General features: G+C 43.0%; 1 protein-coding gene across 5 annotated transcripts in view; it reads left to right on the top strand.

Moving 5' to 3' along the window:
• Window positions 1–2049: 2049 nt before the first annotated feature.
• SEPTIN8 (septin 8) overlaps window positions 2050–17776 on the top strand; it is a 167887-nt gene continuing 152160 nt past the window's right edge. For 2 of the 5 annotated variants that reach the window (XM_056857160.1, XM_056857153.1), the window contains exon 1: window positions 11578–11744. In XM_056857160.1, coding sequence (XP_056713138.1) covers window positions 11724–11744 — 21 coding nt within the window. In that variant the 5' untranslated portion in view covers window positions 11578–11723. Of the gene's footprint in view, window positions 2165–9199; window positions 9396–11557; window positions 11745–17776 lie in introns of those variants that run through there. The other 3 variants (XM_056857168.1, XM_056857138.1, XM_056857146.1) reach the window with 3 other exon arrangements.

Raw genomic sequence — 17776 nt, 5'->3', positions numbered from 1 at the left:
TTTTGGGGGGGGGTAGAAATGTTTAAATTTCACTGAACAAGTTAATGTTTCATTTAATCATGAAGAAAGTGGAGAAAGATGTCGTGTTACTCATGGGAATAACATAAAACATTGGCAGTTCGTTGAAGGTTTCATAAGCATTTTAACTAGGGTCGCCAGGTCCCTCTTTGCCACCGGTGGGAGGCTTTTGAGGCGGAGCCTGAGGGGGTGTGGTTAGGGAGGGGAGGGACTTCAATGCCATAGAGTCCAATTGCCAAAGCAGCCATTTTCTCCAGGTGAACTGATCTCTATTGGCTGGAGATCACCTGTAATAGCAGGAGAGCTACGAGTACCTGGAGGTTGGCAACCCTAATTTTAACTCCTGTGGCCAGTCCTTCCGTACAGGAACATCTGTGCAGAATTTATGAGCACAGAGAACTGAGCTGCTTGGTCCACAAGCACAGACTAATTTTCTACTCATCCACCAGGATTTGCTGAATGAATTAAAATTAACATCAACTAGAGCAGATACCCGGTCCTCTTTTTTTTCCGTCACAGAGACTGAAGCTTTAGCAGTGGAACAAATTCAATAAATGTAAAGTTTTTTGCAGCACTGTTGTGAGAGGAAAGGCTTCCCTGTTGCACTCTGTCTGTGTGGTTTAGCAGTTAGAGCATTGAACTAGGATCTGGTGGATCCAGGTTTGAATCCCCACTCTGCCTTGGAACTTCACTAGGTAATCACTCTCCTGGTCTAATCTACCTCACAGGGTTGTTTATGAGGATAGGCCTGTTTGGGAGAGGAAAGTGAGGTATAAATATCTAAACAAATATAATTGACGTTTACAGCATATATCCCTTGACTCCTCACTCCTGAACCAAAATGAAGAAGTCCTGTAGTATCTTAAAGGCCAGCAGACTGATTGAAGCATTAGCTTCTGTGGCTGCATGACATGAACCTTATTGCAGCTCTAGCAATAAGTAGCTTGTACTACAATAAGACCGCTTATCTTTAAGATTCCTTTTTTTGGTTGTGCTGTAATCAACAATCACAGCGATCCATTGCAATATGCATGTGCCAAATGGAGTTACCTGGCATGGCTGCTACCCACTTGCTGCTGCCAAGTACAGCTTTGTAAACTAGTGTATTTTGTTAACCAGCAACACCCATTCCCCAAAGATGCTGCTTAACAAAGTATCTGCGGCATTAGTTCAAACTTTCCGCTAAATACTTAGTTGCTGATTCAGTCCCAGTGGCCTCTGGACTGAATGGATCATCCTGCCTTTAGCACTAGGTGACCCACATTCCTTCCATTTCTGTGACTGGTGCATAGCGTTAATTCTGAAATATTTGACTCATTTAATAAGCAAAGCTTCTTGTAAAGGTTGTCACTCTTGTGGCCTTTGCTGAGGGAAAAGGAACAGATGGAAGTGCCTGGAGATGGGAAAGGGTGTGGGGTACAACAAGACGCCTGGGTAACAAGAAAACTGGTGCAGTCGCAGATGGTGAGGTGACGTGGTTCCTTCGTCTTCTAGAGTAACGTGCACCACCACCTGCGATCCTCTCCATAGTGCGATTGACTCTGCCATAAGCACCTTTGTTCAAAGGAAACAGATCAAGGGCTCTGAAAAAAAACTCGACTTGGCTAACATGATCGAGAAGCAGGAGCCCTTAGAAAATGAAAGGATTAGGAGTGATAAATAAAATATGGGGATTGTTTCCCCCCCTCCCATGAAAGTCCTTGAATCCTATTGTGTTGACTGTCCTTTCAAAGGATCCTCACAGTTTAGTTTCCTGTTTCTTTAAGATAATTTCCTGTTTGGATCAGGGAGGGTTTCTTTTCCTTCTGATGCTTGACTATAATTACCAGTATGTCTGGAATGTGGCATATAAAACATAATAAACCTCTGCGTGGGCAGCAGTAGTTTTGCCTCGGTGACTGGGGAGCCGGTTCTGCTTCAAGGAAAATGGTAATGTTGCTTGGGAGGCCTGTATTTTCACCCCAGTCTCTGGCTTCTGTTAACTTCCTTTCAGTTAAACCCCGCTAAGTGGTCTCAATTGTCTTTTAACAGAACGAGGAGAAACGGAATCTCTCTCTGGGGGGCCATGTTGGATTTGACAGTCTTCCTGACCAGCTTGTCAGCAAATCTGTGACACAAGGCTTCAGCTTCAACATCCTCTGTGTGGGTGAGTGGAGTGTTTATTGCCTAGGAGAAATGCTTGAGGATAATGACACGCAGAAACCAGCACGAGAGCTGCTCGCTGCAGCTGTCAAACCGTGGCGGATGCGCTGGGAAAGAACTTAAAGTGCAACTGTTTGTTCTCTTTGCAACAGAGCTCTAAAAAACCCAGGTTTTTCTTTTTTACAGACCAATGCTTTAAAGTAAAGTATCTATATCTTTCGACCATTCCCAGTAGAAAACAAGCACCTGAATAACCAACCTTAAATTATTGTTAAATTTTTGGTAAAAAAATTCTTTGTTGAGGTTCACTTCCATATTTTAAAGCTACTTTTTTGGCCTTCATCTGATGATACCAAGTTAAGCTTTATCTAACCTTTTACTGGGGGGAAATGTTCTAAAACATTTGCCCAAGTGATGTACTTGTTGTATAATCAGGTTCAAGGTGCTGGTTTTAACCTTTAAAACCTTGGCCTGGGGCTATTGTATCTGTGGGACCATCTCTCCTGGTACAGCCCCCTGAGAGCATTACACCTGCTAACAACAATTTGCTAGTGGTCCCCAGCCCAAAGGGTGTCCGGCTGACCTCGGCTAGGGCCAGGGCTTTTTCAGCCTTGGCTGGTGGAATTCCTTTTCTAATGAGATGAGGACCCTGCGGGATCGTAAAGAATTCCGCAGGGCCTGTAAAATGGAGATACTCCGCCAGGCCTACGAGTTTGTTTATTCATCAGAGCTGGCCTCTCTATCCCCTTTCTTTTATGCTATTACCAACTAAATGTGGGGGCCCTGTTCTTTTAAGCCAATGGTGGTCTCGATGCTCCAATGTTGAGCGCCATCTGTGTAATTTACAATTGACAAACTTATGGGGCTGGTTTAAATTGTTTATTTTTTTGATCTATGTATATTGTGGTTTTATTGTTTTGTATTGAGTACTGATGATGTTAGCTGCCCTGAGCTTGGCCTTTGGCCAGAGATTGAGGGCGGGATAAAAATTGCAAAATAAAAAATAAAATAACATTGTCCTATTTGCTGCAGGATGTTTGCTTGCCTTGGATCCACTGGAAGAGTTTGTGAAAGAAGGTGCTAGAGGAGGATCTTTCCTTTTCTTGAACAGCTGCTTGTTAGTCCTAAAATTTCTTTTTGTGGCTCAGGAGATTCTCGCAAGCGAGCTGAGCCCCTGGATGGGGGAAGGTGTGTGCACTGCCCAGTGGGAATCAACTAAAATCTCCTCTTTTTCTGCTTGTGTCTGCAGAAGAGCAAAAAAGAGGTGATTTACTGAACGCCCATCATTGCTGAAGCACTCTTCCCCCGCCCATCTCATGTCTCATTTAACTTGTCAAGGCTCTGGCTGTTCCTCAGAGAAGAGTTTCAGGACAGACAACAGGCTGCTAGAGGGCGAGGAGGGAAAAGATCCACTCCACCATCACCTTCTGTGAAGTCTTTGGGTGGATCTTTGGTATTGCTCCACATGGTGACTTGGTATGACCAAATGCAACATCATAATCCAGCTATGCTAAACTGTTACCGGTGTGTGTGTGTGTGTAAGTTGAATATATACGGACTACAAATGCTTTTTCTCTCTCTGCTCAAATCAAGAGCTCAAATCGAGATTCAAAAATTGCTCACTGCTCCTTGGAAAGTTCAGGACAGCTCAGGCTCTCAAAAGCTCCAGTTCGAGCCCTGTGGATGAGCCGGGAGTTCTAAATTGTCTGCATATGTTTGTTTCTCAGCTTCTAACAATGTGTGTGTTAAATGCCATCAAGTCACTTTTATGGGTGTTATTGAGATTTTATGGTGCCTTCTGTTGATGTTTTCTAGGGTTTTTAAAATATACATCCCAGCAGCAGAATCTTTATACATTTGAATTATATAGGAGGTGCTCTGAATTTGTTTTTGTTTTTATTTGTTTTATTGAAAACATTTATTAGCTGTCTTTCTTCCTTAGGGAGCTCAAAGCAGCTTACTCTAATAGTAACTCTTAATCATTTCAGGCAGAAGCGCTCTTTTAATCTGCACAGGGAAGCAGAAGTACCCCTAGGTAAAAGCCTCACCTAGCCCCACACACTTTTTAAAAGCACTTGATGGGTGCCAGGAAAGGTATCTGCGGGTGACATGGCACCAACGGGCATCATGTTGGGGACCCCTGATATAGATATAAAACATAAAACCCAAAATGTAGAATCGCAATTTAGGATTGCTAGTAACTTAATCAAATGTGTTCTTAAATAAAACCATTTTCAACTGCCTTCTAAAGATTGAAAGTGAGAGGGCCGAGCACACCTTCTTTGGGGAGGTTGTTGCATAATTGTTGTGCCGCCACTGAAAAGGCCTTCTCTCATAAACAACTTTGTTTGATTGTTGGGACAGTCAGGAGGGCCTCTCCCTGTAATCTAAATTCCCAGGCAGGAACATATGTTGACAAACAGCTTTGAATCTTTCATTCATATTCTCTCTATCTCTTTCTCTCTCTTTCCCTTTCCCCTCCCCGGAAGCCTCCCAAGGTCAACTTTTTATATTGACCTGTGTAGATCTTGCCATTCTCTTTGCTCACTATCACATCTTACAAAACTGATACGTCTATTGTCTACATATAGTACAAATCTGATATGGATTTGTGGAAGTCTAACAGGCAATCTTGATCACTTTCCCATAGCAAGAAGGTATCATCTAAATAATGCCACCATTGGGCTATATGGTTTATAAAAGGATTGATATAAGAATTTCTAAATTGGTCCTCAAAGTGACTCATATTTTATTTATTTATGTTATTTATAATCCGACTTTCTCACAGGTACTCAAGGTAGATTACGCATAGTGGGTCAGTACAATCAACAAAATGGGACATTCAATAACCAATGCATTAGGATTTCAGAAGTCTGGAACCACCAGAAAGAACTGGAGCATAGCATAAGTATTAACATGACACATTAAGCGGCTCAGAAATTAAATAAATAGGATCCTACTTACAATAAACTATACACAGCAGTAAAGACCACAGTCCCAAATCATTTATTCAGGCCAGTTTGTGACATCCTTTTGTACAGTGAAACCCTATTACCTGCACAGAAAAGCCCTCTTGAATAGGCAGACTGGCAGTCACTGTGCCCATAGTTGACCCTACGGCCATGCCTTTAAGTTGCCAATGGGATTTGTTAAAAGCAAAATTATTCTTTCTGAGAGCAGTTTCTGCTAGTGCCCGCAAGAACGAAGAGAGGGTGGGTGTCTGACATGTCTTTTATTGACAGTATTCTGAATCGCTGTTAGTGCCTCCATCTTGGGGGATGTTAGTGTATATGGAGACAACATCCATTATAACCAGGCAAATAACCTCATTCACATGTGATATTCCTCCCAGTTCTCAGTGTCTTTAATATAAGATGGTGTCAAAGGAACAAAAGGTCTAAGAAAAAACCCCCACTGTATATCTTGGGACTGGTTCCAGGACTGGATCGCATCCAGAGACAATAGGTCTCCTAGGGGAAGGAAAAAGCTTGTGAATTTTGGGTCAAACAAAAAAAGGGAGGGAATCTTAACAAATTAGCCTTTAAGAAAAAAAAATGATGAAAGCAGACACTTCTGTGTATGAAACAAACATGCTAACAGAGACAAGAGATAAGCTTAGTTAATTATTTATTCACTTATTAAAATATTTATACCCAGCCTTTCCTCTTGGCTCAACGAGGCTTACAGTAATAATTATAACATTACAGATTAAAGCCACAATAAAAATAGAAAAACCCCAAATACACGCCCCCTCCCAAATATTTCTGCTTTCCATACCCCATCAAAGGCCATGGCAGACAGGCAAACCTTGCAGCCTGAAGACTGTATTTGGCACACAAGAACATATAGGAGGAGACCATCCTTCAGTTATGTTGGTTCCCAGGCTGTGATGTGCTTTAAAGAGCCAGCGTGGTGTAGTGGTTAGGAGTGGAGGACGTTAATCTAGAGAACAGGGTTTGATTCCCCACTCCTCCACATGAGCGGCGTACTCTAATCTGGTGAACAGAGTTGGTTTCCCCTCTCTTCCATATGAAGCCTATTGGGCAACCTTGGGCTAGTCACAGTTCTCTCCTAAATCTCTCAGCCCCACCTACTTCACAAGGTGTCTGTTGTGGGGAGGGGAAGGGAAGGTGATTGTAAGCCGGTTTGATTCTCCTTTCAGTAGAGGAAATCAGGGTATAAATACCAACTTTTCTTCTTCTGCTAGTCATAACTGGCACTTTGAATTGAACTTGGAAGCAAACTGGTAGCAATACTTGTTTCTGGAAAATCCACATCACTGATTTCTATCAATGTTAGTTAAGAAGAAGAAGAGGAGTTGGTTTTTATATGCTGACTTTCTCTACCACTTAAGGAAGAATCAAACTGGCTTACAATCACCTTCCCTTCCACTCCCCACAACAGACACCCTGTGAGGAAGGTGGGGCTGAGAAAACTCCAAGAGAGCTGTGACTAGCCCAAGGTCACCCAGCTGGCTTCATGTGGAGGAGTGGGGAAACAAATCCATTCACCAGATTAGCCTCCGTCGCTCATGTGGAAGAGTGGGGAATCAAGCCCGGCTCTCCAGATCAGACTCCATCAGTCCAAACCATGGCTCATAACAACTACACCACTGGCTGAAGTTGCTTTCTATGCTGCGGCCTGTTTTGTAAAATTAGGCCTTCTCTTCTAGCTGCCAAATGAGCTGTACGTGTATACACGTGGGCAATCACATGCTTGCTTACCTGCTCAGCCCTATTTTGATAGTGTTTCCTCTGTTTTTCGTTGCTTTCAGAGGGACACGTTAATTTCAGGGGGGTGTAATTCTAATCAGGTTGGAACAATTCCATAGTAGCAATGATTAATTAAAGCTTTTTTTGTGTGGATGCGTCAGTGCATATAACCTTCATTTTAACAGCAGTGGGAGCAGGCTGAGATCTCTAGTGAGTTAACAGATCTACAAGACCAAATTCCTGTGTTTGATTTCCTTTTTCAGATTTAGAGTAAACAAATGTTTCATAAATGGCTTCTATTCTCATAAGTTAGCAGAGTCCAGTCTGAGGGATTCAGAAAAGACTTCACTTTAAAAGCTTTGAATTAATATAATTTTCTTACAGCCCATTCCTGAGGGGAGGGTTGAGCCGATGGCTGGAGGCAGCACAGCCACGCCTCCTCCAAAGGAGGATTCCCCCCCCACTGAAGCCAAAACCTTGCCCTTACCTGTGAGCCCCATGGAACTGCTCCATAGGGTTCCATGGGGATAGCCACCTAAAAAGGTGGTGTAACTCCAAGTAAGGGCAAAGGGGGTGTTCCCGGCCTGAAGGGGGGTTAGGAAGCAGCCAAAAGGCGGCTCTGCCCTGGGAACACCCCGTGGAATGACAGCACACGAGATGTGCCATCAGGACACCGGAGGGAGACTGAGCTGGCATCCCAGGGCTGCGCTGCCACGCAGGGAGGCTGGCATGAGCACCCCAACACCGGCATCCGTGCCACTCTTGGTGGTGCAAGCATCCCAGATGCTGGCGCAGGCTTTTGCACGCCTCCTGTGGACTTTCGCCCTCCCAGCTCAGGAATGGGGCTGTAAGTGTTTTTGGTGCTTATTTAAGTATCTGCGGGGAGAGGGGAGAGAATGCATTCCAGGTGTGTGTTGATAAATACCAACATTTACTATTAGAATTTTTAAAAAACTGGCTTTGAGTCGCCTCTAGTTTTGCACATTGCTTCTTTCTGCTTATCTAATTTAAACAAAGTAAGAATATAAGAATTGTTTTTAGGTTTTCTTCCTGCACTAAACCATATGGTGAGCAAATATTGCTCACTGTGACGGCACCACTATAGAGAGGGAGAATTATAGGACTGGACTATTCAGTCCAAAGAAGAGTAAGGCTTTCAGATTTCACTTCTGATTCTTTTCCAGCACTTGTTCTCCACCTCGAAGATGATTCTCCAATATGTTACATGCAAAAAAAAACAAAAAACTTTGCTGTTGAATTTGAGGTTCCAAAAGAAATCCAACCCTTTGTTCCTATTCTGTCTTCAACACAGATTAACATCACAAATAAATACAATAATTTCTTACGTAAATTTGGACAAGAAGTCTAAGCATAAAGATTGCTGATGCAGCATTGTGGGTGGGGTGAAGGGATTAAGGATAAAGGCCCTAAATCAAAAAGAAAGCATTATAGTCTCTCTATGGCTTGGAATGTCTTGAAAGAATCTTTGTTATTAATGGGCCTGGGCCAGCTTTGAAAGGTTTTGTTAACTCATGTTTCAAAATGTACCCACACCTCATTGCCTCTCTGACAAAGCGGCTCTGCTATTTCGCAAGGCCGAGTTTCTGCCAGCTGTGGCCCAGAGTGAATATTCCCCAATTTGGTTCCCACTTGCTCTTCCAACGCTGCCAGAGCTCTGTTTGCAACACATTCTTGTATCACAAACTACCAAAGCAGGAGTTTCTGGTACTCAGCCATCTGTCAAACAGGTCTGTGTGGATTGGGAATACATTGAAATGATTATTGTTATTGGCAAGCAGTTCCTGACCCTCAGTGGGAGTTTATGATGATCTCTCAATAATTATATTATTGCACATTTCCTCGCTGTTTAACTTTGTATTGATAAATATATCTGATACCATAAAGAGGATGGATGGAGTACATTTCCTTGCGTGATAAGTAATTATTGTATCCATTGGAATTGTGCTGATGTTTATCTAATGTCGTCTTGTCGCTTTCCTTCCAGTTTGAGCATTAGAAGAGAAATACAAACGTGTGGTTTCTTACGAGTGGGAATTATTGTTTTAAATATTATTATACAGGTTACAGCTGAAAAAGGATACTGTGATACTGTCCTAATTTTTTTTAAAGGTGATGGGATGGAAAGTGATTTCCCATTTGCATTTTTACAGAGATTGAGAGATTGTGCTTACAGAAAGTTTGGTTTAGTTCATTCAAAAATCCAAGATTTAAAAACATTCTTTGAGGGATACAGTACAGTTTTCCTGGCTAATTTGTTTTGAAACCATGTGCTGAAAAACTTATGACGTTGCTTTTAAATTCTGCAGGTGAAACTGGAATTGGGAAATCTACACTGATGAACACTCTTTTTAATACGACGTTTGAGACCGAGGAAGCCAGTCACTATGAGAACATGGTCCGCCTACGGCCACGGACGTACGACCTGCAGGAAAGCAACGTCCAGCTGAAGCTGACAATTGTGGATGCTGTGGGGTTTGGGGATCAGATAAATAAAGACGAGAGGCAAGTCACATTCTGATTTGGCGCAGAAGGAAGCAGGGCCTTGGCATGCAATTCTGCTTTGGAATACATTGGAGTGGCCAAGTATATCCCGATCACCTGCTTAAGCCATCCAGATTCAATAAGTGTTTTCATGTTCATTGAGCCTCGTAAAAAAATAAATAAAAATAAAGCATTCGTGCTGGCCCTGAAATTCTGAACTCGGGGCACACAGAGTAATGTTAATTCTTGGTTTCTCAGTTGCATTATGTTCCAACTGCTGTGTTGCACATAGGCTAGAAAGAGAGAAAACCAGAATATAAGATTTAAGATGCTGCTCTTCGAGCTGGTTTCTGCCCATTCGTGTTCTCTCTCTTTCCCCCGTCCAACAGCAGTAAGCTGCTACATGCCAGTTTTGCCCCCATTTCATTTGTAAGGTGGGGGCTATTGTTGCCTCTTCTCTTAGCTGAGGGAGTAGAAACTTGGGTGGAGGGAATTGTCGAACAGGAAAAACTATCCAGGGGTCCTTTACTGGGTTTTTTTGGCAGTGCTGTACCAGGAGCAGCCTGCAGATGAAGTGTTGATTAAGGAGCACTTGTTGTTCCGTGGAAGCCAACATCATGTCAAACTCTATGATGTCTCTCTGTGCCCATTTTAGGAGGACTATGGCTGTAACCACCCACTAATTTGCATTGGTTTTCACTGTCAATGTGAGCGTTCTGTAAAGACAAATTGCAAGGAAGATTGTGCCTGCAATACAGTCAGGTGGCCCCTGGTGAATGAAAAGTACCTGTTCAGATGACAGATTACCATAAATTCACTTAGATATATTCATTCGATGCCGGTTTGACATTGGCCAAAATAGCTGTCCCAGTACTGGAATAACAAAAATAAAGTTCAAAATAGTCAGATTGTAACCCTCTGTAGATCCAAAGATTATACGTACTGCTAACTGTGTACAGAGAACAGTAGTTTGGGGAAACAGTGTGGGAACAGTATTAGAAGATGTATAAGGGAAGAAGAAGAAACAAGGAAGATAGTGAAAACAACTCACAACATGTGTTACAGAACCTCACTGAATCTCCTGTTTGTTTGGTCATCTGAATGCAAATTAACTAATCTAATGTCATTAGCCTCTAATGCTTCCTGGGGATGGTGATTACCTTTCTTAGCCTGAGGACAGATTCTTCCAGTCCCATTGTCATGTGCAATAAATGTTTTAAAGAGTGGTTATAATTTCTTGAGACACAACGCCACTGCTTAGGCAAAGGCTTGTCTCCTAAACAGCATAAGCGAAATTGTGTTAGAGGAAAGGAACTTTGCCCCCTCTTCATTCATGGTCACTGCAGCCTTCTGTGCCTCCCTCAGTTGTGCTCCTGCAGGTCAGCGGGACCCCCAAGAATAGTACGGGGAACCAACTGGGAGTCTGCAAGCAGGAGGTGCCCAAATCTCCCTCCCCTCCTTTTTAGATGGAGACTTCGTTCTATCGAAGGAGATGCTGCTGGACCAACAGGACAGTTCATTTGGAGCAAAGCCGTTGCCACTGTTGCTCATGATCCCACACAACGTGGATCAGATCTTTGGGTTCAGCCACAACCAAGTACAATGAGTGAAGGGAAAACCCTCCCAAACTTTAATGTTGGTTATAGTTTTTGTTAAAGCAATCTTTGGCAGTGAAAAAATAGAATTGGTTTCCATCCATGAAGCATTTCGGTCTTAACAACTAAGTTTTGCCAAAGAATCAACTAACTGCCAAAGACCACCCAATGAAGTTTGTAAATGAGCCAACATTGGTTGAACTGTTAGGTAATACTCAATTGTAACTCCTCATAGTGCAGTTCAAGTTCAGTTCAGTGTGCCACATCTGCCCTATAGTGTCTCCAAGATCAGTACATGGCTGCATATCACAGGCCTGAAACTCATTTCCACAGTGTCTCCCATTTCATTGCTCCTTACACACACCATCTTTTGCCTAATCTTCGCTTACTTTCTGGTGGAGTATATTGTTAGCAGTACTGAAGTTTTTTTTTTTAAGGTGGCGTTGAGTCCCCTGAGCTCTGACAAAGCTTGATGGATGGGAAAGACCTTGTCACTCTTAGTACAGATGCTTTTGTTTTCAAACCATGTACTCGAAGTCAGAAAGTGTAAACTGCACCATTCAGGTTCCTAATTGGATTTGTTTTTAGTTACAGGCCAATAGTTGATTACATTGACACACAGTTTGAAAACTACTTACAAGAAGAGCTAAAAATACGGCGTTCTCTCTTCAATTATCACGATACGAGAATCCATGTCTGCCTTTACTTCATCACTCCAACTGGGCACTCACTTAAGTCCTTGGATTTGGTAACCATGAAAAAATTGGATAGTAAGGTATGTACTTGAGCATGTACCTCCCATGAACATTGATTTTCAGCTACGTATGTGTATATTAATACCTACAGGTAGCATCTTTCCTTCAACTGTCTGGGAGCACTTGAGATGCCAGGTAACTTGTCAGAATCCTCATGCTACCATAATTGCATTTCCCCTCCCTACTTAAAGAAGATACAAGCTATTATATTGAACGGCATTGTTTTCCCCCCATCCAGCTTTGTGATCATTCTGGCTAGGTTCTGCCTTTTCGAAACTATTATAACATGGACACTTTTCGGTTTTTAGGATTATTCTAATCATAAAATTTTCTAAATAACATTTTTTTGGCAGTCCAAAGTAATTTATGGTGGGGGCATATGCACAAAGAAGAACTCTGGTGGGGAAGGGAAATAATTACTGTACGTACAGATTGGCGATCACAGGTTTGCTTAAAGTAGGCTAAGCCTGACAGTTATGTTGATTGGAACAACAGTTAACAGATTAAGTGATAAAATGATGGTTAACACTACAAATCACTGTCCGACCAGATTATAGTCATTCTGTTTGAGTTGTCGCTGTTCTGATGCGGTAGGCTTTGAGGTATGCTGCTGTATTGGAGCGCATCTAAAGTAGCAATTATGTATGTCAACATGTAGTCAAACGTGTTATTTTAGGAATGCTGAAACAGTTTTTTTGATTATGGGGGACAGTAACCCATTCTTGCTAGTTAATAACTGGCAGTTTCTTAAATGTTACTCAAGGAAGAGGGAGCAACTCTTCTGAAATCCAGGCTGTGAGTGGAGTTTGGCGGCAGGCTGCAAAGGTTGTTGGTATCAAAAGAATCACATTAAATTCTTATTTGTGGTTTTTTAATCTTTAAGATTATTCAGGTAAGCCAACCAGTGCTGCTTATTGATATAAAACTTAATTGGAACATCTAGTCTGCTGGAAATAAAATGACTCCTCCTCTGTTTGTTATTGCTTTTGCCCACAGGCTGAATTGAATTGATATTTTGAGCTTTTGTGTGGGGGAGGGGAGATTGTTCTGGGTACTTGCAGCCACTGTTGAGATGAATGCAAACCTCATTCAACATGCATGGAGCTCTGTATTACATGGCAAGGCAGGGATATATATTAAATCAACCCCCTTTCCTGTTTGGCAAGGCGCATGCTATGTGTGCAGAGCCACATAGAAAAATCAGGTGAGAGAACATGAGCAGCCAAGTTGATTACTGCGGCTTGGCCACACTTGGCAAATGCAGCACCTAGGTGTGAGGTTCAAAGCCAGGAATATGGGTACAAAAACAACCAATACAAGATGTTTCCAGTGCTGAACGGTGTTCATATTTTGCCCTCGTTGACTACAGGTCAGCAAAGGTTCTGAAGTAGTGGTATACGACTACTTGGTAGAGTGATGATAAATAGAACTCTTCTGAAGGTCAGAGACTGTTATTCTAATTATACAGAAGTGTGTGCTGAGATAGAAAGAATGCAAAGGTTTAACGGTAGCAGGGATTGGTTTGGAAATTATCTTCTGGAGGACACATTCGCAACTTGAAGGTCTGTGGGATAGGTAGGAGGAAATCATGCTCTCATTTCCATCTCATTCTGGCTTCTTGTCAGATGTGGTTTTGATATGATGTCTGGCTTGAGATCAAACATCTGCTTCACAAAGATGTATTTTGGTGGTAGGCATTTGGATTAGTTGCATGCTGAAGGGAGGGCAGCTGTTCAACAGCTTTGCGATATCAGCAGAATGATGTCAGATGTGAAGTAGACTGTCTGGGTTTCCTGTGATGATGTTGAATCTCGTCCACCAGAGTGGCTTCACCAGGGTGGAGGATCTTTCCGCACAGTTTGCTCTTCCATCATGCAAGTATGTTCAACTGAGCTCATAGCCAGCTGTTGCCTACTGTATCTCATTACTCACAGACAGCCAAAAAACATCTTCAAGGCTGAATTCTTAAGTTAAATAATAGCTGGCAGGGACTGCAGTTAAACCAAGAGGGGCAGACTGGAACTGATCTATGTCTGGCTTTTTAAAGTGGGACTTAAAAAAAACAAATTTATAAAAAGCCACCTTATTAAGATGTTTGGTTCTGATTTTAGAAAAAAGCACCTGCATCTGAAAGCGCTTTCGTGATCTGCACATGCTTTATTGTATTGCTTCTATAATCACTGTGACTTGGATCTACTGGACCATTTGGGCTGCAGAAGGAGGGGAGAGGTGAAAAAGACACATTCCATGGTGGGGGGGAATCCATCCACAGAAATGCTCCAGTGGATCCAAGCCTATATTTCACAGCAAAAGGCCAGGCCCATGTGAATAGCCAAATCCACACAACAGTGCCAGTTGTTGTTATGATGTGAACCTGGGTTTTCTGTGCAGCTCAAGGCTTGCAGAAAAATCCGATTTTGGTTAAAAAAACACACACCAACCCACTAGTTTGGGGGTGAATCCTTGCAAAAAGCAAACCAGATGGTGAGGCAACAGCAGCTAGGTTGAGGAGGAAGCAAGCCAGAGCAGGGTGAGGAAGACTTGATTTGCAGCATAGAAATGCTTTGGGGCTCCTTGCCTATTACAATGTGGAATTTGCTGGCAGAGGATGTGGTGCTGGCCACCGGCACAGACCGTTCAAAAGGGGATTACATGGAAGAACGGTGTTATCACTGGCTACTAGACATGGTGACTAAAGGGGGAGCCTCCACGTTCAGAGGCAGTCAACCTCTGAATACCAGTGCCACCATGCAACATCAGAGGAAAACCTTGGCTTCTATGTTCTGTTGTTGACTGTCCAGAGTAATTGGTTGGCCCCTTCTTATGCCCACAGAACTCCTGTTGGGAACCAGATTTTAGGTAGGTACAGATTTCAGAGGACATTGGTTGTTCGTCAGAATTTTTAAGATATGAATTCTGCACAAATCAAGAGATCGCATATGGGCCAAGTACTCTCAATGCACCCAAAGGGAAGTGTGGAAATCTAATGGCTGGGATCCAGATATGTGCTCAGGGTTACACCAGGGTGTTGCACTAGGGAAACAGAATTCTTGATTCCTGTGTTGTATCACAAATTGCCTTTCAAATCTCTCCCCTGCCCAGTCTCAAAATCAGTTTGCCATGCAGCACGGGAGAGAGGGGAGGTGGTTGTTTTGGAAAAAGAAGTCTCCTTGGGCTCTGAGAGTTAGTTTTATGGTTCTTTGGGCAGGATCTAGTTTTAATTACTTTACCTCCATTTTATGGCTCAAAGAGAGAGCTCAAATGCACACTTGTGTAGGCTTTCATACAATAAACCATATTGCACCTGCCTGTTAGTATAAGAATGGTTGATTCATATCATAAACACTCACCTTTCATCCTTTTGCATGTGTGGGCAGCTGAGTAAAAACCATTGTCAATAAGGAACCTGATTGGGGGAACAGGTGCTCAATAGCACTTCAAGCTCAATATCAGTGAAGCTGGATATTCTTACAGTGCTGCTCCTTGGTAGCCTGCTGGTACATTTTCCACTGGCACTTAAATAACATTATTTTAAAAGCCCACACTTCTCTGTTAAAGGTAACTGCTAGAGTCAAATTAATTAATGATCTAGATGTTAGCTTGAAGAAGTAATAATATTTTACCAGCTGCTGGCTGCTATAAATTGTATCAGTTCACAAATCTAATCCTGTAGGGTATTATAGGAGAAGGCTAGATCCAAAACAGTGTGTGTGTGTGTGTATAGGGGGGTACTTTTCAATTTCCCCTCCCAAGGTGAGGCACCCTTCCAGAATGGTACTTATTTACTTCATTTATACTCTGCTTTTCTCCTCCAGTGGTAGGGATGCCACTGTAATAGCTGGAGATCTCCTGCTATTACAACGGATCTCCAGCTGATAGAGATCAGTTCACCTGAAAAAAATGGCCGCTTTGGCAATTGGACTCTATGGCATTGAAGTCCCTCCCCTCCCCAAACCCTGCCTTCCTCAGGCTCTGTCCCCCAAACCTCCAGGTATTTCCCAACCTGGAGCTGGCATAGGGTTGCCAAGTGCCAGGTGGTGGCAGGCAAACCCCCACCAATCCACCTGGCTGCCCGCTGACCAGCTGAGGGTCGGCGGGCAATCTGTGCAGGCAGGGACAGGTCACTTCCAGTTCACACCTGGAAGTGCTGCATTGCAAAGGGCCGGTTTCCACTCCCAGTTTGAGTGGTAAAGGCCTGTTGCGATGCCGCACTTCCTGGTGTAAAACGCATCACAAAGGGCTATTTGAGTGAAAAACGGCCCCCTGTGGTGCATTTTACACCCGGAAGTGCCGCATCGCAACAGGCCAGAGGAAACTAGCCCTTTGCAATGCAGCACTTCCGGGAGTGTGCGACCCCCCCCCCACTCCAAAAACCTCCTGCCGAAGAAGAAGAGGGACCTGGTAAGCCTGAGCTGGCAAGCCTATCCAGTGGGGACCCAAGGCAGCTTACATCATGCGCCTCTTCTCCACTTTATCTTCACAGCAACCCTGTGAGGCTGAGGAGGAGTGACTGGACCAAGGTAAACCCAGTAAGCTTCCATGGCAGAGTGGGGATTCAAACCTGGGTCTCCCAGATCCTAGTCTGACACTGTAACCACTATGCACACTGGCTCTATGGAAGGAACTACCACTTTCCCATATGTATACACAAGCATGTTTTCTGCTTGCATGAGGCAGGAGTTGAGGATTGAATCGCAACCAAAATGTTCACTTTTTACAAATGACTGGCTTTTCACAACAAATCAAGGGATGGAAACAACAAATTCTGGTCTTTATCCATTTACTGCAAAGTCTTAATGAAAATAGTTGCAGTGGAAAGTAATTTTTGGCACTGGTTAATTTAATGGATTGTGCCATTATGATCAAGCCGTCGTCCTCATTCCTAGCAGTTCTAATTTTTTCTAGCTGTACACTGATACCTTTAAGTGTGTTACCTTAATAACGCAATTAAGAATATAATTTACCATCGTGCTAGAAAGATGGGAGGATATGGCTGCTCAAGATGATAACATGTACTCATTTAGTGTTGAGGTTGAGACTCTAGTGGTCAAAATGCTAAGAATATTTTCCACTTGGTGCCCTGTGCAGTACTCCCCTTAAAGGCCAACAAGTTTGATATGGCCAGGGATGGACTGGCCGTTACAGCAACCAGGGAATTTTCCAGTAAGTCAATGGCCTCCCCCCTGCCCCCACTTGGCCTAGTCCAGTCCACGGTAGAAAAGAAGCTCCTGGTCTGGGGAGGATGTAGGGTTGCCAGGTCCCTCTTCTCCACTGGTGAGATGTTTTGGGGGTGGAGCATGAGGAGGGCGGGGTTTGGGGAGGGGAAGAGACTTCAATGCCATAGAATCCAATTGCCAAAGTGGCCGTTTTCTCTAGGTGAAGAGATCTCTGTCGGCTGGAAATCAGTTGTAATAGCAGGAGATCTCCAACTAGTACCTGGAGGTTGGCAACCATAGGAGGATTGCACCCAGATGAACCCAGTCGAAAAAGGCACCAATGTGTCTGGGCTTGGCAAAGCTGCCTAACTGAGGAAGGTGTGTCTCTGGCTGGCTCTTTCTCCTTCCCTTCTTCCCTCTGCATTTTTGGGGGCAGTTGGTGGGGCTGGGCCCTTGTCCATTTTCTGTCCCCTGGTTTTAGTGTAAACTTTGAAATTATAAACTTTCACGGGTTAGAGTCCACTGGCGTCTGAAGAATTGAAACCCAATCCAGAAAAGCCTTTATGCCATAATATGCTTCCCCACACAATATATGCTTAGTGTCCTGTTTTACTAATTACTTGCAAAGTATTAAATAAATAATTTATTGTCAGATATGCATTAAAATAGCTCATGAAAATACTTATAGTGATTCAATATAAAAAAACAGCTTAACGTTTTACATCATTCTGGTCAAAAATATTTCCGATGGGAAATTCTTATTCCAGTAACTTACAAAGCTGTTCCAGTTATCATAAGTTAGTTTATTTGACATTTCTGTTTCTTCATGGAATCTTACCAAATGTATGATTTTATTTTTACATTCCAAGTCTTTTTAAATCAGCCTAGACCACCAA

Source organism: Euleptes europaea, chromosome 1 (genome assembly GCF_029931775.1).
Source record: "Euleptes europaea isolate rEulEur1 chromosome 1, rEulEur1.hap1, whole genome shotgun sequence".
Taxonomy (NCBI): domain Eukaryota; kingdom Metazoa; phylum Chordata; class Lepidosauria; order Squamata; family Sphaerodactylidae; genus Euleptes; species Euleptes europaea.
Note: the sequence above shows the minus strand (reverse complement) of the source record. Positions and strands in the feature narration are given on the sequence as shown.